The sequence below is a fragment of the Falco punctatus genome (assembly GCF_963210335.1).
Source record: "Falco punctatus genome assembly, chromosome: 10".
NCBI classification, from domain to species: domain Eukaryota; kingdom Metazoa; phylum Chordata; class Aves; order Falconiformes; family Falconidae; genus Falco; species Falco punctatus.
The window spans coordinates 19,972,018-19,997,078 of record NC_137590.1 but is presented as its reverse complement, the minus strand read 5'-3'; the positions used below and the strand labels follow the sequence as shown (position 1 = coordinate 19,997,078).

The following is a 25,061-nucleotide window of genomic DNA, read 5'->3' as shown; positions in this document are numbered from 1 at the left end:
CCAGAAGTGCACTGGAAATGCCATGTGGTGTCGGACCTGAGAAGACAGCGATCTTGTATCTGGATTGTAGTTTGGGGTTGGTTTTGAGCCTGTTTCCCTCTGACTAGAGCAGGTTTCTGGTCTTTGTACCCAGATCCCCTGCAGATGGGGCTGTGAATGCTTGAAGGAGCCTGGTGTCCTGCTAATTGCAGTGCACCATCTAACCGCAGGCAAAGCCAGCTTGGCCATCCTGTCCATGCCTCCTCCTTTCCTAGTCGCGGGGGTGGGACAGGTCTTTACAGAACCCAATAACCATGTACGTTGGTGTCTCAGGCCCCGGGCCCCGTTTCAAACCTAAGAGGTCAGTTCTGTGGCCTTTTTTTGGTGCTCCCCAGATCACTGTTCTGTCACGTTGCTGCAGGTTCACGCTCTCCTCCTCTCCAGTGCCCGAGTGAGCTCGCTTGCCTGCAGTGGTGCAGTGCTGCGGCTAATTGGAGGAAAATGGGAAAGCCACGTATAGCTGAGCAGCTCTCTGCAGGTGGTGGGTAGATGTGACCTAGTTGTCAGTGGAATCATCCCGCTTGCTTGGAGCCCCGTGAGCTATTTTGACAGCTGGAGTGAGCTGACCTTCGAGGCTTATCTGGGAGAAAGTAAAACCGGTGAAGCTGAGGATCTTCCCTGCTGCTGCGGGTTGGCTGTACTTCCAGGAGGGGTCTTGCCTCCCACAGCTGTGTGAGGGAGAAGGGAGCTGTCTGGAAAGCAAAGGTGGCTGTACTGGATAAGGGCAAGGCATAGAAGGGGCAGAAGGAAGTTATGTCTCTTCCATTTGGCCATCGTGATAGTCCCTTGGGATTTTTTTTGCTTCCAGAGCTGGATTTTTGTTTGTCTATGTCACTACTGCTTCCCTATGTAGCCTGTGAATCACAAGCCTGTCTCTTGATAAGGAAGGGCCCTAAAGCTGCACGCGCCTCGTGGTGTGCGTTTTCTAACGACTGCTTTCTGCTGGTGGGCGTGTGGGGGACACCAGTAGCTGCCAGCCCGAGCTGCGCACAGAGGCAGGAGCGTTGGGTGAGATGCTGTGCTCGGTTTAGTAAGCTGCCCACCCGGTGAGCGTGTTGGTGAAGTGATGAGCTTTGGCTGCCCCCCGTGGGGGTGGCACCATAGCTGAGCAGTTGACCCGCCTGCTCACCTTCCAGTTAGCAACAGCCGGAGTATGGGCAGCGCTGAAGTGACTCCAGCTCCGGGGCTGCCTGTTGCTGCTAGCCAGGCTTTTTTCCCTGCCGTGATTTTCTCATCATATGACAGAAAACTTTTTTTTGCCCCTCTTTTCTTGAGCAAATAGGGCTGAGTGCAGTATTCTCTTTCTGTGGATTAGTGGATCCCTTACACTCAAAACCTGCCCTTCGGGGAGACACAGGCAGCGGCGACAGCAGCTTGCTGCCCCGGCTCCTCAGGGGAGTCGCCACTCTCCTTTTTTTTTTTCCCTCTCGAGTCGCCCTGGCTGTCTCTGCTGCGGCAGGTGTGGGAAGCCATCTCTGGTCGCTGGGGCAGCATTTGGTGAGGGCAAAGGGCCAGTTAGCAGTGGTGCTGCATTAGCCGGTGCTTGCCTGCTGTGCAAAGGCTTATGATAAAGCAAAGAGGGTTTTATTTTAGGCTGGAAGTCGTCAAGTGTGTTCAGACAGATGTGTGAGCTCTGTTCGTTTCCTCTGCTCCCTGAAGTAATTGCGGACAGCAAAGTTCTGTGCTTCCCCAGCGCTGGGCAAGCGCTGCAGTGTTACTCGCTAGGACTCCAAGGGCAGCACTGCATTTCTATTGAATCTACTTGTTAAAGTGTTCCAAAGGGAATCTTGGTTATTCCATGGTTTGTGAGAACAAGTCGGTGTTTGTACTGGGGGGTTTCCAAGCATGCTGGCGCGATGGCACGATGCAAGAGAAAGCACCCCTCATGTGCCATTCCCAGCAGCCCTCTCTGGGGTGGTGTAAATGGAAGGCTAAGAAATACCCGTGATGGTAATTTATTATAGAACGGGATTTCTAGTCTTGCTACACCAGACTGGTACGCTGCGCGGCTCCCTTTGTTCAGGTGTGCGATGGGGAATTCAAGGGAAGAAGCAGGCAGAGGTTCTGTACGGGTTCCAGCAGTATTAATGGTTTCCTCTAAATGTGCTCGGCCTTCTAAGGAAGTATTTGAGTCCTGCAGAGGCACCAAATTCAGAGTTTCAGCTCAGCCATTATCCCCAAACTCAGTGGGGGTCTGCAAGATTTATGGGGTCAACTTAGGGGAAGGAAAAAAAAATAGTTCTAGGTCAGATTCTTGCTCTTAAACCTTTATACTACTTACCTCATAGATAAATGCACGCCCTCACTTCCCAGACTGTCGCACGTCTGTGTGGCTGTCGGAGTGTTCTTAAATACTCTCTGCTCTGACACGAATCCTGCTGCGGCTACAGCAAAGTTCCAGACAGAGCCATCGTGGCCCCTGGGGTTCCAAGGTGATGCGGGAGGAAGCGGGACCTGCTTTTGTACGTTCTGTCTGTTGGCACTTGGGAGGGGGCGAATCAGATGTTTAACTTCTGAGGGCTGCCTGAACACCTCTGGGTTAAAGCAACGATTAACCTTCACGGTCTCCTCTGCTGCAGGGAAGCGTCCTAGAATTAGGGGGTTTCTTGGATGCTACCATCTGCTGCTTTTCGATAGAACGCAGGTAACCTTGCTTCAGCCAGGGAAACCACGAGTTAAACTTACTAAGTCAAAAAATGAGCCTAGGAAGGGGAAATGAATGCCGCTTTAGCCCTTGCTTTAAAGCACAAAATCAGGTATATGTACCAAAACAAATTTAAGATGGTAAAACTGCAACAGCCTTTTCCGTAGAAGTGTCTTTAAATACGGTTTTTCTCATTGTTAGAAAAGCAGAATAAATAACAGCAGCTGTGTATTTTAAAATTACGTTGTTAATAAAATCCTGGTACATTTACATAAATGACAACATTAATGTACAATTAACAAAGCATTGTAATATTACAGCAACAAAAGAGGACCTGCGTATTTGTACAGATAGCTGGAGCAGCTACTTGAAAATATTTTCCAAGATAAAGCTTTTTGTAGTATTTTTCAGGCAGGTCAGTGACAATTTTGAACCCCCTGTATGGCTTTCTCGTAATAAATAGGGTTATTGACGCTGGTGATCTTCCGAAGTGGGGGCGTGCCTAAAGCAAGGCTGGGGGTGCCCTGACCAACTGTCTGTCAGCTTGCTGAGCGCAGGCTAGAAATGTTTATCCTTGCGTGCGGTTTGCCTCTCATCTAACTCCTGTAGGAATGAGGCGATGTCAAATTTGGATGGATTTTCTGGGAGATCCCTTCATCTGCCTAAACTGTGTCTATGTTGTGCTTTGGAGCTCGGGCCCAGCTGAGCCTCCTTCTTCCAGTGTGTTTAGTTACCATATTAATTGTTGAATTTCTAAGAAGCAGTAGTTCTCCACTGAGAACTTGGCTTCCTCCTCTCCTTCACCCACCTGTACCTGATGAAAGCATCTTAGCAAATGTTCTTGGTGAGCGCTAACAGAGAGCTGAAGGTCTTTTCCTTAAAGCTGTTGGTAAGAGTAGGGTATGCATTTTTACACAACTAACTGCCTTCCTAGGGCTGGGATTATTTAAAAGGAAGAACCACACACACAACACACTGCTTCAGACCCAAAACTGTAGGTTGAACTGTCTCCTTTTAGTTCTCCTCAGTCAGCTAGAAGGCAGCCTACAGTGAGTCCTTCTGGACCAGAACCATCTGTCTGCTGCCAACACAGGAAGAATGTGAATGGTGACCGACCCAGTGGAGGCATCTTGTTTAAGTGCCGCCGCCTAAATGTTAGGCTGCAGCCTGCCAGGGGAACTGGTCAGGTGGGTGCTGTGCCCAGTCTCCCCAGGGCAGCCTGGCTGGGGCTGTGGAAGGGAGACTCGAGCTGCTAATCCCAGCTGGCACCAGGCAGAGAACAAACCCTCCAGCTGTGCGCTCCTCAGGGTCTTAGGGAGACTTTTATTGCTATTTGTTGCTATCGGACTGTTTTTCAGCACAGTGCTAGCTCCTGCTACACCTGAGTCTTTAGTGTCAGGTCTCTCAGAAAGAGGTTTTTATGGTGAAAGTCATGGGGACTATCAAACCTCCGTGGTGAAAGGGCGGATGGTCTTTTTTTCCCCTCAAAATGGATCCAGATTAACAACTAGCACAGTGAAACGTATTAAAAAAAAAAAAACAACCAAAAAAACCAATTCTCCCCTCCCTGCCCCACGTCTGTTCTTCATAGTAGGTTTAAAGAGTGAGTAAATTCAGATTTAGTATTAGTTTCTACTCAGCTTTGAGCATCTACACAATCTCTCTCAAGGTGCCAGCAGTTTGGGGGAGGACTTAGGTCAGACCCTCCCGCCAGGCACAGACACGGGTGGTTATTACTAGAGCGAAGCGTTTGCACGCACCAGCCTTTGCTCAGACAGGTGCCTTGCTGCGTGGGCAGTGTCCGCGGGGTTAGAGAGCTCCTTCTACGCAGCCATTTGACACTTAAAACATTATGCGTATGAACTGGTGGCCGTTAGGGCGTGTAGGCAGACACTTAAAGACTACATATGAGGTGCTGGGTCTAGGTAAATTGTCTCGCTTCTCTACAGCCCTGCGTTGTGGTTGTTCAAACGGCAGCGCTGACAGTCTCTTGGGTTCAGGGTCTTCACTTGCGTCCTCAGTTCTTGTTTGCGCTGTGACAGTGTTTCTGTGTCAGTAGTAGCACAGAGAAGCCAGCCTCCCCTCCGTCAGCATCAGCGGGACGAGGCACAGCACCCTTGCCTAGGGGGTATCTCTTGGAGGGGACTTTCAGCAACATCCAGAAGGCAAACAGGAAAGCTGCTGCTCTGCCTGACGACGCATCCCCGTGCAGTTTGAACCAGTTGAACCAGTGCTCCTGCCACTGCCTTGTTCCTGCTTCACACCCTGGAGGTGACATACACAGAGTGCAGGCGGCTGGCCAGGGCTGTCTGCAAGTCCCGCAGAGGGTCCAGGCCTTGCACTTTGCTGTTCCTGCTGTAGATCAGCTGTTTGAATGAGTCCTGCTCTAGGAGAGAGCTCATGTGTTTGAGGAAGAAGCCTTCGCAAAAAGAGGCTAGTTCAGGCGCGTTGTGAATCTGCAGAGAGAGGAGAACCAGTTAGCCTTTTCTGTATGCCGCAGACCTCAGGGGCGTGCCTGAGCTGCTCCTCATTGCTAATGCTTTTCCTTTTAATATTTTCTAAGACAGAAGGAGGATGGCAGGAAAAGCACTGAATGCAGGACCTCGGCAGAGGCATTCAGGCTCTTTTAATTCCTTCCCCTGCTGGCCTGCTGTTGGCAGAGCTGCTGGCCTGCACTCCAGTCCCTTCCCCTTAAAGGAGCAGAGCACCTGGCTGACGAAGCGGCCAAGATACCTGTTTAGCTGTGCAAGCCAGGAGTTTGTGTGCCACGACATAAAACTCTGCGCTGCCAGATGGTGCGCTCTGCTCGAGGCGGTAAGAGTGTGGTTCATGGGATGTGAGCTTAACCCCTAGAAAAAGGAGCTGAACGTAGGAAAACAAGGATATTGCGCTTCTAAAGCACATTAGGTGGATTTCTGGCTGTGATCTGGTTCCCTTTGCTTCAGAACCAGCTCAGTAATGGGAGAACAATGAAACCCAAGTTCAATATTAAGAAGCACTGTGCGTGCGTGCGCACCCCCTGTTTCTGAGAACTTTGTGCAAATAGTAATTTAAGCAAATTTAGTGAAGGCCAGTAGGCAACGCTCCCTTCCCCCTCTCTACCATTGTGCACCGTTAAATTTTACGTCCTGAAAGAAACCAGTCCAAGTTCCATGGAAAAGAATGACCCAGTGCCAGAGTAAGGAATTGAAAAGAATCAGTGTGACACTGCACACCAGTAAACATGCACACCACTATCAGCCCCTTTGTCTTTCTGCTTGTCTTCAAGGGATCTGGTCCTGCAAACATCCAGGAACGGCAGAGTAGTTATGATTTTCTTGATAATGTGGGTTATTCGCTACAGAGGTGAATATCTGCGTCGAACAGTAGGGTTTGTGCTAGGAAAGGGTTTACTACTTAGCTGCTGTGCTACAATCAATTGCCCCTGCTGCTCTGAGGATTTGAATCTCTTAGGCTTTGCTGGTGTTGCACACACTTAGCAGCCTGCTAAGACACCTCTCCCCTGCTCTGTAGGGATCTTGCAGCAATTTCATACATGACTGGCTTAGACAAGAAAACGTACTGGGGCTGTGTAGGACTTCCCAGACTGGAACTGGAATACATCTCACTCGTGGCTGCAGTCAGGGTAGGGTTACCAGCATCACGGTGCCTACTCTGGGCCTGTTGTATTTAGTTCCCAAAAGGAGGCTGCAGAGAGCACGTGCACTGCTTCATTGTGATTCTGAAATAAGGCAGTTTGGCACCTACCTTTGCATATTTATAGATGTTAACAGAGTTCTCCATGTTGATCGTCTGGGCACAGAGGATTTCACAGTGTCTCTGGAGGCCATCCAGTTGGAACAGGCTGGCAGCCGACAAGAGCTATCAGGGCAAGAGAGAAGCAATTTGAGATCATGAGCCCCGAGAGGCTCAGGGAAGGCACACAGAGCTGATGAGTTCCCCTCTGAACGATCCCCGGCTCCCTGCTCTAACAGCCAAGTCCTCACACCAGACCAGAGAGGCCACTCGGTGCCTCGCTGACACGACAGGCAGATTTCCCCTCTTAGCAAAGCATATTGGTGCTACCTCCTGTCGCCCTAACACGAGCCCTAGAGCACTCAAAGCCCCCTTTCCTCTCCTGAGGAAAAAAAAAAAATAGTTGTGTGTCATCTTTAGCTTCAAGCTTTAATTTCATGGACTGCTTGTAACTGAGCAGCGTTATTGAACAAGGGCCTGTTTGTGCTGTGGAAGCACTCTAAGTCCAACCTGAGCGGTACCAGCAGCTGCTCTGCAGAAGGTCAGCTTGAAATCGGTTATTTCTCTACAATTGCAGCCCCTCGGTGTTGGGCTGCTGTGGACACCAGAGCTGCTGGCTCAGCTGCACCTCTTCTGTGCCCCACTGAATCTCCCCGGACAGAGAGGATGGGCAAAGCAGGCTTCCGCCCAACGCTGGGCACCAGAAGCACTGTAGTGATTTCCCTCCCTGCCGCCAGCATCTTGGGGATGTAGCAAGACATAACTGGTAGTTCTTAGTTCCAAACAACGGTGTTTTGAAACTTCAAGCTCGTTTCAAAGTGTGAAGTATACTGGATTGGAAGCTTTGCCGTTGGCTCCTGGCTTTTCCCCTGCAAGCTTTGTTTATGCCTCAGTGCACTTGGCAAGATTTAGAAGAAACCACGCTCACCTCTAGGATGTCGGTGGTGGGAATTTCCATAGATTCTGTTCCTCCATAGTACAAATACTGCATCAGCATCTGAAATGGGAAGAAGGCCGGGCATGAAGCTGTGGTCACTGGAGGCACAAGGGGCTGCGAACGGCTGCGCTCCCCTTCCCGAGCAGACGGGAATTGCGTGGTACGCTGGCTCTCGCCTTTACCCTCGGCTTTTTTCCCTAGTGTTGCAAATCTGCTGCTTTCTAATACACTTTTCTTCCTTGGGCTCTGAAAAGGGTCCTGTTGAGGGTTTTAGGCCGGGGGTGACAGTGTGTCTCTGAGCAACACAAACGTCCTTGTGAAACTGTTCCTGGGATCGGGTTTTGTAAAGCCTTGCAGGCTGGTCACACGCAGAGCTGCCAGCTCGCTGGAGCACTGAAACCGCCACACCACCAGCATGTGTGTCTGGGGGACCTCCCAGCCACTTGGCTCCCCTGCTGTGCTTCTAATCAGCTTCCAGCCCCCCCATCAGGGCTAGAGGAAAAGGCCTAATTGTTTGCAGGGAGAGCAAGAGGCAGCTTCGCTCTTTCATCTGCCTGTGCACCCCCCAGCTCAACTGGTACCACCTTATCTAGGGAACTACTGGATTTGGTGTTGGGAAGAGAAGTCATTCCAGTGTCCTGGGTGCTGTGGGAGCAGGTGTGGGACTGCACGCTGTGCTTACTGTTTCTAACAGCAGTGGTAACAAATCTGAGCCTTATGTGTATAACGGAATTACAGGGGAGCAAAGCTGCTTTCCAGCAGAGCCATGAGCAGCACCCTCCGTGCACCGTAACAGAGACTGCTGTAGAACGCCATCATCTCCTTAATTCCTCTGATTTTGTTTGCTATCAAATTGTTTAATTCCCTGGAGTATCTCACTGGTTTAATTCTTTTTTATTTGTTGCTCTCTTCAGTGAAGCAAAAGTTTATCTTTAGCAACATCTTTGTTCAATATACTCAGTTACATTTTCTTTTTTCTGTCATGGCCTAAGCTGCAGAATGTGGATGTCATCTGTCTGACACAAAACATGCCTAGGCCCTTTCAAGCAGAAGAAAGATGTTTAGAGTCAACTCCATCCCCTCTGCGTGAGATGACAGTATTGCTGACCGACAGCTTTGCCCCTTCTCTTTGCTTAGAGGAAAAGGAAAAGCTTCAGTGCTGTAGTGAAACAGTTACCACGTATATGGAAACGTCATAAAAGCAAAGTGCGATTCTCAGTTCCGAGCCCTTCCTGAAAGGGACACGGCTGACTTATGGTCACCTGACCTGAATTAACGTGGAGCCTGGCAGTCCACCTGCTGTAAATAAGTTTACTTCATGCTTAGCACAGCATGAAAACGGTGCCATAAAAAGTATAAAAATGGTGTCTTAAAAGTCTAAGACTGCTTTCTCTTTGCTTTATGGAGGAGTCAGCTGCCTTAGTAAGAAAATAAGAATATAGGCTGGAGGTTTCTGTTTTAAGGTTGGCCCTACTGAAAAGTTTGGACAAAGATCAGAACACTCCCGAAATACAGGTGCACTGAAATGAACTCCATCTCTGCTTGTAAATTACCTGTTATATTGGGCCTTGGCTTAGACTTGGCTTCCAAGTACATGAGAAGATGAAAAGGTAGAGTAAGTTACATACCTTGAAAATATTGTATTTCATATCGCTGATTTCAACAGTCTTGCTGCCGTGGCCGTCGTGCTCTGTTTTATTGGTCATTAGCGTCTTAAACCTGAGAACAGTTTTAATAGATTTCTGTATTAGCGCATCACATACCTGTTACCTGCTGACAAACAGCCTAAGCCAGGGGAAAATAAAGAGCCTTCCCTGCTCTTGAAAACTGAAACATTTCTTTCAATTTAATGACAGTTAGTTTAGAACTTCAGGGACAACTTAACCTGTAAGTTGCTTGGGTCTGATCCAATCCCACCCTGTAATAGTTGCAAAACACTGTTCCTGTGCCAGTAACAGGGAAAGAAACTAATAACTGCCAGTGTACCGGGTCAGGGTGAGAGCTGCAGGCACTGCAGAGCAGTGAGCTCCACGGGCAGGAATGGAAAGGCAGGGCTGGATATGTACGCCCAGGTTTTTAGGGATGATTCTCATTGGTTTATGTCAGCAGGGCTCTGGGAATCTCTACCACTTACTAGGAGTGGCTGGAACTACTCTTCTATTATTAACAGTAGCACGGGAGATGTGGGGTTTGGTCCTGCAGACCTGGATTATGGTCTGTAGTCCGTACCCTGCCTTCCTGCAGTGACTGAGTGAGAGCCAGTCATGCGCATCAGAGACCAGACCTTCCTTTAACATGTGGCTGTGGAAGGCAACTCACCTGTTAGATGCAGTAACCAGCAGAACTTTGTGTGCATAAAATAGTTTTCCTTCTACTAAGAAAGTCACATCAGACATTTCTTTATTGTTTAGAAAGTGAGGATCTGTTAGGGTAAGAAAAAAAAGAGGGTGAATGCTTTTTGAAACTGTGGATGCTTTAAAAAAAAAAAGTCCCAAGAACTTGACTGTTCAGGTGAGCGCCTTACCGAGCCGAGCTGGCAGTGTCTTTCGGATTTCGGGAATGCTGGGTATGGGACTGCTGCCGTAGCAGTGGGTGAAGATGGAGGCAAGCTGCTGATTGATAGAGTCGTTCTGTAAGGAGGACGGAACAGGTATTGTCAGTCAGCACTTGGCATCGAACAGGTTTCAGACACGCTGTAATAGTTCATCAGGCTTACAGCAACCGCGCTCTGCAGGAATTCTCTCAGCGACAGTTTATGGGACAGCCTTCCTCGAGGGAGAAAGGCAGTCAGCCAAAGCTCATCCTTCGCCTCTCTGTAACAGGTGAGCCCTCAGGCGTGTTCTCAGCAAGATTTGATTCACGACACGAGCTGAATGTCAGATTGGGTTTAGTAGCCAGTTCTCTCTCTTGCTTTTTGTTTAACGGACTGTTACAATCTTAAGTTGCAGTGACCAGTTAAGGGAGGTACTGAGAGGAGCTGTGTACACTCCTCAGCTTCCCCCACCTTGTGTGTTACAGATGTGTCCCACCTGCAGTCGGAGGGCAGGCATCCCCCTCTAACGCGGAAGGCAGCAGCTTCGGGGGAGAGAACACAGTAGAGACTGGGTGAGCTTATCTGCAAAATGGGACAGCGACGCTATAATGCCATGGATCAAATCTGGTCCAGACATGCCTCGCAAAGCAATGTAAAAACAGTCATAGGAACCTTTAAATAAAATGTAGAAGGAAAATGTCACTGAACAAAAACATTGTTCAGAAAACTAGAAGACACTCTTGAGAGAACCTGAACTGCCCAGTACTGTATTGGTAACTCTTCCTGTCACATTCACATGGTTTCAAAAGGCGGTTGCTGGGTTGGACGTTAACAGAATAGCTTTCCCTTCTATTGAAACAAATGCCTTCGCTGCGAGGGCCGCATATGAGTTTAGATAAACGCTGTTGGGAACATTTTCATACGAAAACTCTTTAGGGCCCCTGCATAGGCATTCCCTTGTTCTTGTGCACTACCTCCTACAACAGCAAAACCCAAACATGACTTTGATACTGTTACAAAACTAATAATTACTTTGCTGGTTTTAAGGATGTCAAACATGAGCTGCAACCCTTCGTTAACCAGTTCTTCATTATAGTCCTCCTCTTTAATGGTGACAAATTCCCGTAAGAGGGTCTGTACGACTGAGTAACGAGACTGGTAGAAGGTTGTCCGCAGTGACTCGATCCACACATGGAGTTTCCATGGGACTCCTGTAGCGACAGCAAAAAGGACAGTGAAAGATGGTCATTGCTGAAGCACCTGTGAGTAGACTGTCCTGCTGCTATTACTAACACCTTGCAGCACCGAAGCATATCTTTACCTACATCCTAACAGCAGATACATTTTTTGTCTTGGTATGAAAGATGACTGAACTGGGTCATTGACAGATTGATTTATCTGCAGCAAAGGATTGGTACCAGGACCCTAAGCTGGAACTGTAGCTGACTTGTTGAGGACCAGAGACTCCCTGTTGTGTACTTAGCTTCATGATTAGTCAGAACTACAAAATAAATCTGAACTGTGCTTGTTAGAATATCTAACCATACACAAACATGGCACGAGGTCTTTTCTCCTGGTTACCAGATCAGTAGGGATTTGGAAAAAAAATAATTAGAAAACCTAAATTGTAAGGAGCCTTAAACACTTTTGTATCTAATTTAGACAGGTGGTTCCCATAAGCTTGGGACAGCTTTGCAGATGGAGTTACAGATTCTTCTCCAAGTGAAAGGGGCAGAGGAAAAAGCTTTTTACACCTTAAAATGTGCACAATGCTTAAAACCAAACGCCCTACCAAGTGCCCTGAGCTCCATGGTGATGTCCACGTAGCCGTGCTCAGCACTGTAATACATGGCCTCCTGCAGAGCCTTCGTCCTTGTTTTACACAGCCTGACTTGCCCCTCGCTGGAGCTGCCCTGGCTGGAGGTGTCACTCTCCACTCCCTCAGCTAAAATCTCCTCCAGTGAGAGGACATCTCCCTTCAGTTGCTGGGGCTGGGTCAGCAGCTTGCGCAGAACATTCCTGAGGAGGAAGAAGAGAGAGCTCTTATTAATAAATATCAACAATTCAGACAAGGACTATGGTGATTTGGCTTTAGGGGTCTGGCTTATAAATAATAATCCCCTTCCCAAAGACAGACAGCTGGCAACATGGAGCAGCATTTAAACCGCTTGTTCTTCCCTATCCCACGGGCTAGAAATTGATGCCCTGGTCGCAAGGGCAAAAGCATAGAACGTGCTCCTGTACCTTCGTGGTACCTGGAAATACCTCAGCGCTGGGGCAGGCTGGCTCTGATCATGGTCTGTGCTTTGGCATAGAAGCACGCGGCCTTCTGCCAGCCACCAGTAGGGTAACATCTTAAGTGCTGAACTAAGATTTACCCAGAGTATCTGTTAGAACTGTTGCCATTTTCCCCAGTGACCATCTTCAAGCACTGTTATGGTGTTTTAGTCAGACCCGCTTCCTCTATCAGTAAATAGAAACCATAAAAAAATGATAGTTCTGCATCCCTAAATCCAGGGAGAATGTTTTTATTTTTTTTTGGTTTGGCATTTCACACAGCCGCTGCAAGCAAGAGGCTTTCTTGTGTCCAGCCAGTTTGGAAAGTTTGTGTCGCTGGTATCCCTGCAACAGCTGCGGCCATCTGCAGCAGCCATTCCCCAGCCGAGCCCTGGGCTGCGATGCTGAACTGCCGCTAGCCGGTGCTCTCCTGGCACCCGTGCCACTCAGCGTGACTAAAGCCAGAGAACTGTGCTTTAGGCTCCCCCTGCCCTAGCCGCCTGGAGAACAAGCCGTGAATGTCACGGTTTGCACGGTTAGATGTTGCAGAAGATTGTGGGAGGGGAACAGAATCGGGAACGGAACAGTGTCTGCGTAGTTTTACACTGTAAATAACTGCATGAGGCCGTTCCAGCTCTGCAGAGTTTGGGCCTCATTTGAGCTTGGGGTACTTCTCCCTGGCGTATGTGTGATGTACCTGGAGGTGTGCTGACACCACGGTAAAGCACAGCTGTGTTCAAGCAAGGTAGCTACTATTTCAGGTGCCACTGGAAGGACCAGCTGTGCGGCTGTAAGACCCTGCAGGTATCTCTCAGCCCATCTACACGGGTGGTTTCAGGGCTATTTTAATTGGCTCGTTACGCTAGCATTTTTTTCTGGGAACAGAAGGATTTCTGGATGAGTTTGTAAGGAATATCTTGTTTCTAAATTACTACCCTGAAAACGGGGCTGGAAAACCCAGCCTGGCTTTTCAGCATTTTAATGACTGACCTCTTGGTCAGCCATCTAAAAAACCAGAGATGCAGCCAACCAAATCCTGCTGCAGATTATTTTTGCCACCTTAACGCAATTAGATTCTGTCTGAAAACACAAACTACAATCTCATAACCTACCCACAACTGGAACTCGGCCTGCTCGTATATGGCCTACAACCAGCTCCTGCTCACTCCTAGTGCTACAGAGCTAGACCAGTAAATGAGACAATTAAGAAAAATCAAACAAAGATCTCTCTGTTGTATTTTGTGCTTTTGACTAAAATATAACCCCTTTGATAAAAGTTACAGTTGCTGAATAATGAAAGTGTTGCATAATTTTTTCTCAAAGGGATGTAACAGAGAGCAACTACCAGTGTAAAGTATCTTTCCGTTCCCCAGAGTGCCTAAAAGGCACCGCCTGCCTCAGAATCGGGATGGTCTGAGACAACCAAACAATGGCTGGCTGCTGTCAGAAGAGTCTTACACCATCCGCTGACCTGCACACCCAAGGGTTTGTGCTAAGGCAGCTGACAAAGTCACGCAGGAATACCTACAGTGATAGCCTCCAGCAAAGAAACCTGTTCTGAACGCGAGCGGAGCTTTACCTGTGCCCATGTGCAGCTGAGTGACTGAAGCAGTTCATGTCTTCGTGAAGCGAAGACGACATACCGTTGACTTCCAACATACTCAGGAGAGGATCAGCACCCCTGCTTAGCAATAAGCTGACCAACTCGTAGTTCCCTAGGAAAAAATGGACAGAAACACACTGATGAGTCCATGTCTGTTACCTCTTTGAAAGCACTGTAACTTTTGTTACCAACTATGGCTTTCAGAGCATCCTGCAAGCACGCTCGGGCTTCCTAACCCCCCAGGGACAGCAGCCGAACCACGGAGCACACACATTACTGATCGCCCACATGTAACTACAGGTAGAATGGAAAGAGAATTAAACTGGTCTGGTGCCTTCACTACACACCAGCAGAGATGTATGCAAGCAGTTTAACTAGGATCAGAGCCTTGGCTGCTCAGTTAGTAGATGAGGCCAGAAGGGAGCTGCTCTGTGCTCCGCTTGCTGACCGCAGCTTCATAAACCTGCCCTGCTGACAAAGGGTATCGGTGTTCAGCCAGGCCCCCTTCCACTGCTTCCATTTATCTGAGTGGTGGCAAGAGACCCAGACCCATGAGTGTCACTGGGAAGGGTGTCGGCTGTTTTTTATCCCTTCCATAAAGTTTGGAGCAGAGCAAGCCTGAGACTTGTCTTCATAAATGCTCAAAAACAAAGCAGAGAGAGATTAAGGGAAAGAGTAAAACCAGAGGTGAAACGTGTTGAAAAACAACAGGTACTTTTAGGCTAGCACAGACTTGTCCACAGAATGCTAATCTCATCTCATGACAGTTAGGTAGAAGAAATGCAGAATTTTACTTGTATTTAATGAATTAATAAAACAACTTTCTTTATATAGCAGTTATTTTTCCCCAGGCTGAATTTAAACTTGCTAATTTTTGCATCTGGAAGTTACTTAGATCCACGACATGCCTGGACTAGACAGTAGCTGGTTTATGTTTCTTGACAGTGCCCTGTGTGAAGGCGCTGTTTCAGCTTTACTACGGAGGCTACTGGCAGGAGGTAAGTGTTGGGACTAGTTGCAAAAGCAGACGCTTGTTTAGTGCCCGTCAAGCTCTGGCCATGTGACAACAGCTGTTAGTCGCTGCCAACCTGGACGAGGTTCCTACTAGTGTTTTAGAAATGAAAAAAATGCCGACTGTGTAGCAGGCAGCTCGCTGTGCTACCTGTTTGGTGTCTTTACCATACCCACAGCACCCTGGAAGGCAGTGCAAAGTGACTCCTAATGCGAGCTACGGGCACCAGACCCATGGTGGATGGGCTGCGGTTATCCTGTGGTACAGGAGATAGAGGGTGCTGAGGCGGCACAGTGCTTACCTGCTGCTGAAGCCAGCTGAAGAGGAGTCTCGGCGTAGTTGTCTTCTCCACTGTTAACAGCAGAGCCCTCAACATGGGCACCAGCATCCAAGAGCAGCTGCAACAGACACATGGAAGACAAGGAGTTGAGAAAAGAGCAATTCAGAAAGACAAAACAGAAGAGGCTGTGTGTTAGAAAGTAAAACCAGCAGATTCATAGCGAGGAGTGCGTGCACACAAAGGGACCAGCTCAAAGGCTAAAGCAAAATGTCTATTATAAGGCAAATTTCTCTTGCATTTCCTCGCTCAGCCTAGGGCTAAAGTCTCCACATGAATGTCAATTTGGAGTTTTCTCATTTTCTTCTGCTGTACTGCGCTTTCAATATTGAGTTTATGCTGGAAAGGTGCTCAGCTGGCAGCTTGGAGAACGCTTTTTTTTTTTTAATCTGCTTTATGAACATGATTTTGCAATTGTAATTTCCCACCACCAAAGAGCCCTGCAATCAGAGCTTCTCTTCCGTGCAGGAAGTCCATCCGATTTAGTTTCAAGCTGTGTGCAGGAAACGGGGTTCCTCCAGGGAATTAGCCCTGGAGGCCACACATACCTCTTGGCCTCAGCCCCCCTGGAGCCAGGTGGCCCAGCAGCTGCACTCATTTGCCACACACAGAACCTGCTTTCACTGAGCGCACCCAGCTGCTCGCAAGGGAAATTTCCCTCCTCCTGGAGGAAGGGGGAAAGGTTACAACATGACGGGGACCTGTTATAGCCAAGCAGGGCTGGCAGGCAGCGCGGGGCACCCATAGCATGACTGGTGGGTGCTGCCCCTGGAGTTTCCTCCCCTGGGTGCAGCAGTCCAGCTGGCTGTACCTGTAAGGGTGGCACAGTTTAAGAGTTTCAGCCATCCCCAATTAGTGATGACCTTGGCCTTGTAACAAACAGCGTATACATTTGCATTTTTAGCATAAAACTTTTTGCAGAGCACAACTACTGGCTCATGTCTTTCTTCAGGTGACAGCTATTCTATGCAGGTATCGCATGGCAGACCTGCACTGGAAAGGCGGTTTTGTACACTGATTTCAGCAAAAGCTGAAATCTGCCCTTTTAATAATAGCTGCTGAATGAAAAAAAAAAAGCGTCATCTTTAGAAGTTTTAACCAAAATAAAAGAAACAAGCATTGTGGGTAATGCCATCTAACACGAGCACTTTGATATGCTTGGCTACATCTCCTGGGAGAATCACACTCTTATCTCACATGCAAATTAAGGCTGTCCAACCTCTGTAACACCAGAAGCTGCCCTGGCAATTTGCCAGGTGGAACCTAATCTTTGTAATTATGTAAAAATGTACACAAACAAAAAAAATGAGCATGTGCAGCCTCCATTTGCTTACTTTTTTCTTCTTCCCCACCCTTTCAGCAGAAGGGAAATTAAATTCACCAGCAATTGACTTATCTGCTGTGATCAGTTTTGAATTCCTCTTGACACTCGGGTAGGATTTTCAGGATTCCACCCCATCCTGCTGCCCTCTGCATTAATTCCACAGAAAAGGGAGCAGGGAGGATGCGAAAAGTTCAACTCCCACGAGAGATTAAGTCTTGTTCATGCAATTCTCAAGGATTATAAAGGAAGTTACAGATGATTTGCTGCCATTAGAGCAGAAATATTAGAGCAGAAATCAGCATACACTGAATTTTTGCACATGTAAATTTATAAACCAATTAACATCTAATGTCAGGAAGCACCCTGATCAAGCAGTCTACCCATGACCACTCCACATGAAGCACTAGTTCATCTAGTATCAAAGAAATTAATTGTGCAGTATTGTTCTGGAAGTGGTAAGCCTTGGACCAACACTGAAACTGAAGGAAAATAAGGAAACATACTGTGTTTTGTTATCAAGACCTTGCTAGAAATTATGCCATCAATTCACAGGTCCCCAAGAAAAGCATCGGTTATATTCTCCTTATTTTCGAACCATGCAGTTTTTCATGGGTTTTAGAGGGCTGCCACCACAAACTGCAGATGGAGCCCGTGCCGTGCCCCAGAAGCCTGACAGCCAGGGTGCTGCCCAGCGCTGGCAGAGATGCCTGACTGGGGATCTCCTCCGCTTACCTGAACCACAGAGATGTGCCCATGTAACACAGCAAAGGTGAGAGCAGTCCAGTGCCGGCTGTCGGGATGGACCGAAGGGTATCGTGGAGAGGTACTGGGAACCTGGGAGAAAGGATCCGGGTGGTTATTCACCACTGCAGCCTCTCTCTGTCTTAATCTTTAGACTTGTACATAACTGCCTTTTTTCTTGCTAAGTGACAACCCAAGGGAACAGTAACCTACGCCACTCAGAGAACACTGCTAGCACTAGTCACTCTGTCCAGTCCCCTGGGCCTTTTTAATGGGCCTACTGGTTTCTCCTAGTGGCAGAACTTTCAGGAGGGGGGCCCCCTCACCCCCCCATGCCTATTAGGCTTGCCAATGCCAATCATAATTGGAGCCACTGAGTGTTCCAAGAGGTTTTGAAGGGTTTTTTCCCTCCTCCCAAATCCCTGAAGCAACGGTTTCTGAAAGAAGCGCCTTGCTCAGAAGCTTCTGGTACTGAAGCATTCAGTTGCTAGGAGAGACTTCATAACTGCTCTTGTTAGTTTACAGATGAGCAATAACGGGGGTAGGATCCGCTGTTACTCACTGGTATATCTAAATTTGCTCCAGCATCTATCAGCATTTGGACCATGGCTTCATCTCCAGCAGCACAGGCGTACATTAGTGGGGTCATACCCTTCAGGGAGAAGAAGGAAAAAAAAAAAAAGTTACCTTTCTATACCTATCACTGGTGAAACTGTCAGACACAGTGAGTTTGAATCTTAACGTAAAGAAGAATGTTTGTGAAGGCGTGCCTGTGTGTAGGGACAGCACACGTACATGTTCAAGACATACTGGTTTCTATGTAGAGTGGACACAATGCATTAGCACTGGAAAATGATGGGGACAAAACATCAGGGGAAAAGACTGCAAGAATACAGAAGGGATCACTGAAAATCCCTGCCACGTCTTGTCCACAATTCTGGAGCTTTCTCAAGGCTGCCAAAAAAAGAAATACCATTTCTTGGATCATTTGTAGCCATATGAACTGAAAGCAGAAAACAACACAAAAATACACAAGATTAATGTATTTGGCAACTTATCCCCATTGCTAAAATCCTATTTGCCACAATATTTCAGCATTTCAATCCCATAAATCTCTCTCTCTCTACTTAACCAGCAAACCATGACAGCTCAGAAATGAGTTATGAGTGAAATGAGTCTTACTTACGGAGTTCATTCCAGAAGTAGCCAAGGACAGAAAAGGAAGGGCCTAGTAAAATCCATTTCTGCTCACATCCTGCAGCTTCCCCCGCTTTGTTAGTGTGAGCATTTGAATTTTTCACAGGCAGCATCTCTGCTGCTCACTGTGTAGTAATACAGCTTCATCTTTAGAGAGGGACCTTATCGTAAGATAATGTATTATCTGTGTGATACATTATCTCTCACACAGAGCTGTTCTGATCTGCATCTGCAAAGGCAACTTTTCCAAACAGCCACAATTCCAAGCTTCTTACATTTCAGGCAGTTACACATTTGCAAAGATGTTTTGGGCCCGGCTGGTGTTGGGTGTTGGTTTTTTGGGGGGTGCTTGAGAGGATCCACTCTGATTGTAACAAGTAACCTTAACTGAGAATCCAAAACTCGGGCCTGCAGGCATAAGCCCATGTTTACTGCCCTGGCCAGGCTTCTAAAACTTGTATAGACTCACCTTACCTTACCTTTTTTGTTTGTTTGTTTGTTTTGTTTTTAACTTTTTGTAATCAATTTTGCATTCGCTGCTTGTTCCCCAGTATGTAAAGGGAAGAAGAGATTGTTTTCCTGAACACCTCAAATCCTGTTTGAGAGTGCTGCCAGGTCCCCGCTAGAGGTGAATACAAGGTCCTGCTCCAAACTCGTGTTCCTGAAGGTACATTCCGAGTTCTCTCTCCAAACCAAAAATCTCTCCATACACATACACGCAGAGGTGGGCCTGGATGCACACCTCAGTGTTGGACGTGCTCCTGTTCAGGAAGTGGCCAAAGTCTGAACCTGGCTCTAAAGCCTGTATGTTAAATTAGTCCAACAGTGCTGACTATCGTAGGATTTGCAACAAAACTTTTGCTGTACTTGCCAGGTGACAGATGGTCACCCTTCTGTGATGCCTCGGAGGTGCCTGCCTACTGTGCAGTGTGTTAAGAAGACTCTCCCATGACCGAAAGAAATCCAGATATATGAACTCAGCTTACCAGGTGCAGCCTTAAATGTTCTATCCTACAACAGGACAGAGAGACCTGCTTTCTGTTGTCATGCCTAAGTCAGTTTTCCCAAGTTTGGGCATCTGGCTTTGGCTTGTTCCTTCACAGGAAAGGCACAATGAGCTAGCTGCAAAGTTCAGATTTGGTTTCCTATTCCAGCTACAGCAGAGCTCACTGCTAAAGCCTGGATTTAACTCTGGGATTGGTAAGTGCAGTGGAGGACACTTTTGCAGCTGCAGAGCTGAGTTGCTCCAGAGTCACTTAAGTGGAGAATTTCAGAGCAACAGTGTCTCTCTCCAGAGGGAGCCTGTCTTGCCCTCCACGGGCAGTGCCAAAACACTGCTGTCAGACGTGGGAGCAGCATTCTGCAAAGACGACAGAGCCATCAGCACGCTACAATCCCCCTGTTCACAGTGTGATGACACTAGAGGATGACATCAATAGGATGACAATGAGACCATAAATAAGTGACAGCAGAAACTCCTCAAACTTTCCCAGTAAATTGCCTACAGAATGCTGAGTCTTTACGCACACAAAGGCCAAACGGCTCCCAGTTTGCTGGCTGGCTGAAGAGAGGTAAGAAACTCCCTGCAGTGAGAAGTGATGGGCTTGGCACCAGTGTCTTTGGTGTGAGGACAGTAATGTTCACAATGCAGAATAAGCTGCTTTGAGAGAAGAGGAGGCCTCAAGGCTACAGAAACAGGAACCGCAAAAACTTACAGGAAAAATAATACAGGAAGCGGCAGACCTCCATACTATGAATCTACCACCTTTGCTACTTCAATAAAGTCAATATCAAGGACACCTGCGATGGGATACCCCACTCCTGTGACCACGAAGCTCCTTGTACTGGCTATGTATATAAGGCAGCTACATACCTAAACAGAAGCTTGTGCAGAAGTAGTTTCTGCTCGTATTTGTGTATACATTCACACTTCCTTTAAAACAGCAGGATGGTGGAAAGTACCATGAAAGATGTGCCAGTTTCAGAATCTGGTCTGAAATGCTACTGCAGTAAAATGCTGTCTATGAGAAAACCTCTCTACTTGAATGCAAATCCTTCCTACTGCTAAATATCCTATTGTTTCTGCAATGTGACAGCTCATTCTTGTTGCTGTGACAGCTTTTTTTTTTTAATTAAAAGCTAATTCCATGCATTGAATGATGCCCCAGAGAATAGACTGTGCCGTGACTTGATGGGACTGACAGCAGAAGCAGCTAAAGACTCTCCAGACTACCAAATCCCTATGGTTCAATGTAGCTGAGCAGGGAATAGGTAAAAATGAAAAAAATAGATACATCAGCATGATGAAATTTGAGCAAAGCTAATAATGACTGATACCAGGTGCCAGGCTGTACTGAGAACACGTAACTCGCTTCACAGAGGCAGCCTGAAAGCCATCAGGCAGGAACACCTTTTGGTCACTCATCCCTGACCCGGATGGATTTGGGCTGTTGAACCAGAAGCGAGTGTCGGTGGCAAACACCTCTTAGTTCTGACGTGGCCTCAGCATTAAGCCACCATCAGACCTTCCATCCGCAGCCACGTGTTAACCTGCCTTCCCTCAGTGCCTGAGCAGCCGTCCATGAACAGACCTACATTCCAGCTGGTAAACATTTAGCTCTGGGCTTTGGCTCACTTCTTGGGGGTGGCATGAGAGTGGGGTAGGTGCAGTTTGCAGGCTAATTTTTTTTGTGTTTTAAGGGATACATGTTTAAACTACAACAAAAGCTAGAATTAGAAAAGCCTTGGAGAGGCAACTAACACGACCTTGCGTATTGATTTGCCACATGCAATTTGTTCATGCAAAGAATGTATGTGTGTGGTTAGACAGCTTACCTGATCGTCCATGGTGTTAACCCCGTCAGGTCCCAGTGCATCAATTGCTTGGTTGATCAGATCTGTCCTTCCGCAGTTCAGCATTCGGAAACCCAGATCCTGCTGGAATTTTTCAGTAGCAGCCTTAGCATCCAGTCTCCGGAAGGAACTAAAGCAGCATTCAGGTCTGTGAAAGAGGAAATAATTTCTGGATTTTTTTTAATTTTTTTTTTCTTAGCTCCATCTCCTACAGAAGTCAGCCATATGAATTTTCATGGTTTTACCTACCATATACTTTCCCCACTGCGTTATCATTTCTGAAAAATCTGGCTAACTTCACTCATACTGGAGATGCAAGTTTTAGCTCTTTAGAGACAGACAGTAAATTCATGTAAACACTGAAGAAAAAATTTTCAAAAGGGGTCCAAGTAGAGAAACCTCATTGGTGCCCTCCTCCAAGGGAAAGGCAGGAAGAAGTCCTATTCCTTGCCAAGAGTGGTATTTTCCACCCAGCCCCTCACTACCAGGGTAGCTCTGGACCAGGCATTACTTCCACTACGTTTTATCCAGCAAAACGGGATCGGGGTGCAGGAGTATGCCCGTACCATAACGGACACTGAGCAACTGCAGTTACTGCGGTGGGATGGGGCTGTCACAGGCTGCAAACTCAGGTTTCCTTAGTTCTGCATCTCACAAAAACCCCCACCCAAACTCAGTTGTTTGAAATAATTAGCTGTATGTATTTCAAATACCATATTTGTATTTTCCTGCTTGTTATAGGATAGTCCATTAAACATAGGATAGTCCACAAACATACTGCAAAAAGGAGAAAGAGGTGGAAGGAAAGTCTGTATAATAGAGTACCAGTGTAGTTCTAGGATGGAACAATTACACTGTCTGTCTATTATTTTGAAATAAAAATTATTATTTTGAAATAAAAAGTATTTCTGAAAGAAGATAATGATCCCTATTCTTAATAGATGATTAAAATAAATCATAATTAAAAAAAGATATTTGAAGACAGAATCAAATTTAGGTAGTGGAACATTCTCAACTCTTTTCCAACACCTCAACAGAAGGAAGTACGTTAACATCTCTATGAGGTTCTACTAAATCCTTATCCTTCAGGTGACTATCAAACGACCTTTATCTCATTGGGAAGGAGCCCAGGGATTACTGCAAATCCTCTGGTTATCTGCTCGGAGACTTCTGAATTCCAAACCTGGAAGCGTACCTCCTTCACTGAAGGAACATTGCCAAACTGGAGGTGTTTCCTATCTGGGCTGGGCATTGCCAGGGCCAGCCCTTTGATGTTATCTCAGGGTGGATGCCTTCTCTACTACTTGTCTGGTTTTCAAAACAGGCTCTTGTGCAAACTCTCAGTGAGTGAGATAGCAGCCTGCCAGCTTCCTTTGAAAAATGAGATCCTTCCAGCAAGGCTAACCTCTCTTCTGGAAACTTCGTATGGCCTGCCAGATAAGCAAAGCACTCATCACTTCACACAGAAGATTCAAGATGAATCTTATTCACGTTTTAATTCAGCTGGTCATTTTCTAATGCTTCTGAACTTGCCCTGACGGTGGATGACAAATGGTGAGCAGATGCTATAACAATACGCTGAGTTAACAAATATCCCTCCACAGCCTGGTGACTGGTCACACTGTACTGGGGAAACCAGCATCTCGCCACAGCTGCTTTCAGAAAGGAACTACATCAGGGTACAATTTGGGGAACACTCAGCAGGGAAGCAAAGGGGCAGTCTTGGAGTCACTAGCTCTTTGGGGATATGTCTGCAAATAAAATGTACCTCTGAGGCAGCCAAGTACATCAGAAGACAAGATCTCTGAAGCACCCAGATGTAAGATTAGGACACACGCAGTACAGAGCACAAGAGGACAGTAAGGTAAAAGGCTTACTGCTAGACATATGTAAATCCTAGAGCTAGGCTAGTAAACCAATAATCTCATTCTACTAAGGTAATTGGTAGAGTATCATGCTGCTACAATATTATGTAGAATAGGATGCAATGACTTTATATAATAATAATAATGAGTAGAATAATCCTATGGAAAAAAAAAGTTAAATAAAACAACATCATTTGAAATCCAGTGAACCTCAAAAAATAGAAGTTTTTCAAGGGATGGTACCTCTCTTTGCACATTGTTTCTGTGTTGCTAACAGGCATGATTCCACCCAGTGCTATTTACAGGCACTGCTGGAGAGCAAGGGTGGTGGAGGCCAACTCACCCATGAGCCCTGCAGAGGGAACAGCAGAACAACATAGTTGCACAGAGCTGTCAAGAGAGACCCAGCAAAAAGGTGGGCTGCAGTTCTTGGTGCAGAGCTGCCAGGAGGCCAGTTCAGGCGGAAGAATTGCAAGTTGTAACTGTGAGCTTTTCTCCTGGGGGCCCTGCGGGCTCAGCCCCTGCAAAAGTTACCCTGCACAGTGGCTGTTCTGTAGCAGTAGCTTGCCAGCACGCTCTTCTACGATGGATGCAAAATAGTTTTTTCTTTTGGAGTGTGATAAAAGTTAGTGCATCCTACAAGAGCTGGGGAGGGGGGGAGCTCACATACGCACAACTGCTGTGCAGCAGCTGTAACCACAGCAGGTTTTTCATGTGTGAGTTGTTATTCTGGGGAGAAGAGAGAGAAACTCTCACAAGCTTCCCAGAGTAAAGCCTGTGCTCCTGCAGCTGCTCAGGCAGCAACCCTCATGTACACCCAGATGTGCCCAGGGAATAAATTGGAGAACTGATGGTGAACTGTTGGACCTGATGATCTTAAAGGTCTTTTCAAACCCAAATGGTTCCATGACTGAGGGATATTGGGAAGGCAGAGCCCAGAGAGCAGGAGAAGGGGTACGGCTGACTTCCTAGTTTGGGCAGGGATAGCTTGGGAAGGGAGCTGAAGCCTGGTGTGCTCTTTGGCTTTCATAAGCAGTAACTACTACTACCACTACTGGTAGTCAGCAATTTAAATTTGGCCTGCAGTGAGGTGAAAATAATCATAACAAAAAAAGCAGTGTGTGATAATAACTTGATATTAAAATTCCAACATTTATATTTAAGTAGGTGGAAGAGAAACACAGTTCTCTGCAATTTAGCATTTCCCCACTCATATTATCATTTAACCAGTAACTGGCGAGTACTCAAGAGGTTTTATAAATTGTCTGGCAAACGTAAACCGAGAACATCCTATTAGAAGGCTTCATCCACTGAGACACAAACAGTTGTTGCAGAAGACTATGCTGCCCAAGCAGTCGGAGAACAGATTCAGGGTGCTGTATTTCAGGTTATAGTAATTATATTTTGGTTCTACCACACAACTTCTTTTTCAGGGATTTCAACATACCCTACCTGATGCATCACCACACAAGGAACTATCATTATATGACTTCTAGCCTATGCATCATGAGGAGAAGCGAGTTGCAATTTGCCTATAGTCACACAGCAAACCAGGGATAAATCTGGCTTCGGATCCAAGACTTCCTTTTCCACTAAGTGTGCCTGAATGGCTAGATACAAATGACTACCTGAATGGATCATATAATGGGCGCTGGAAATGAGCCACTGCTCTCTCCTTTTTTTTCTTTTTTTTCTGTCAGTTTAAATCTTTCGTGCAACAAAAAGACAATGCTGTTTCTCTTACACCACATATCACAGAACATCCTTAGATCTCTGAAAATAAAATTCAGGTGAGACAGTTCAGAACGAAGACCTGGTCAAGCTTAACTTTGATTTCTGTCCTCTAGTACAAAGATGTGTGTTACTTTAAAGCAGAGGTGATTTCACCTGCAGGGAATGCACACTGCACACGTCCCTGTGGAGGAACAGTTTGGTGAGGTAAAAGGCGTGAAAGGATCTTAGTT

General features: G+C 46.8%; 1 protein-coding gene across 1 annotated transcript in view; it reads right to left on the bottom strand.

Moving 5' to 3' along the window:
• Positions 1-2,853: 2,853 nt before the first annotated feature.
• Positions 2,854-25,061, bottom strand: part of ABTB2 (ankyrin repeat and BTB domain containing 2) — a 143,632-nt gene continuing 121,424 nt past the window's right edge. The window contains exons 5-17 of the mRNA XM_080404904.1: positions 21,215-21,380; positions 17,745-17,834; positions 17,174-17,275; positions 15,082-15,178; positions 13,745-13,880; positions 11,681-11,907; positions 10,921-11,099; positions 9,880-9,985; positions 9,675-9,777; positions 8,984-9,074; positions 7,347-7,415; positions 6,431-6,544; positions 2,854-5,139 (exon numbers count right to left, since the gene is read on the bottom strand). Coding sequence (XP_080261030.1) covers positions 4,942-5,139; positions 6,431-6,544; positions 7,347-7,415; positions 8,984-9,074; positions 9,675-9,777; positions 9,880-9,985; positions 10,921-11,099; positions 11,681-11,907; positions 13,745-13,880; positions 15,082-15,178; positions 17,174-17,275; positions 17,745-17,834; positions 21,215-21,380 — 1,678 coding nt within the window. The 3' untranslated portion in view covers positions 2,854-4,941. The remainder of the gene's footprint in view (positions 5,140-6,430; positions 6,545-7,346; positions 7,416-8,983; positions 9,075-9,674; positions 9,778-9,879; positions 9,986-10,920; positions 11,100-11,680; positions 11,908-13,744; positions 13,881-15,081; positions 15,179-17,173; positions 17,276-17,744; positions 17,835-21,214; positions 21,381-25,061) is intronic.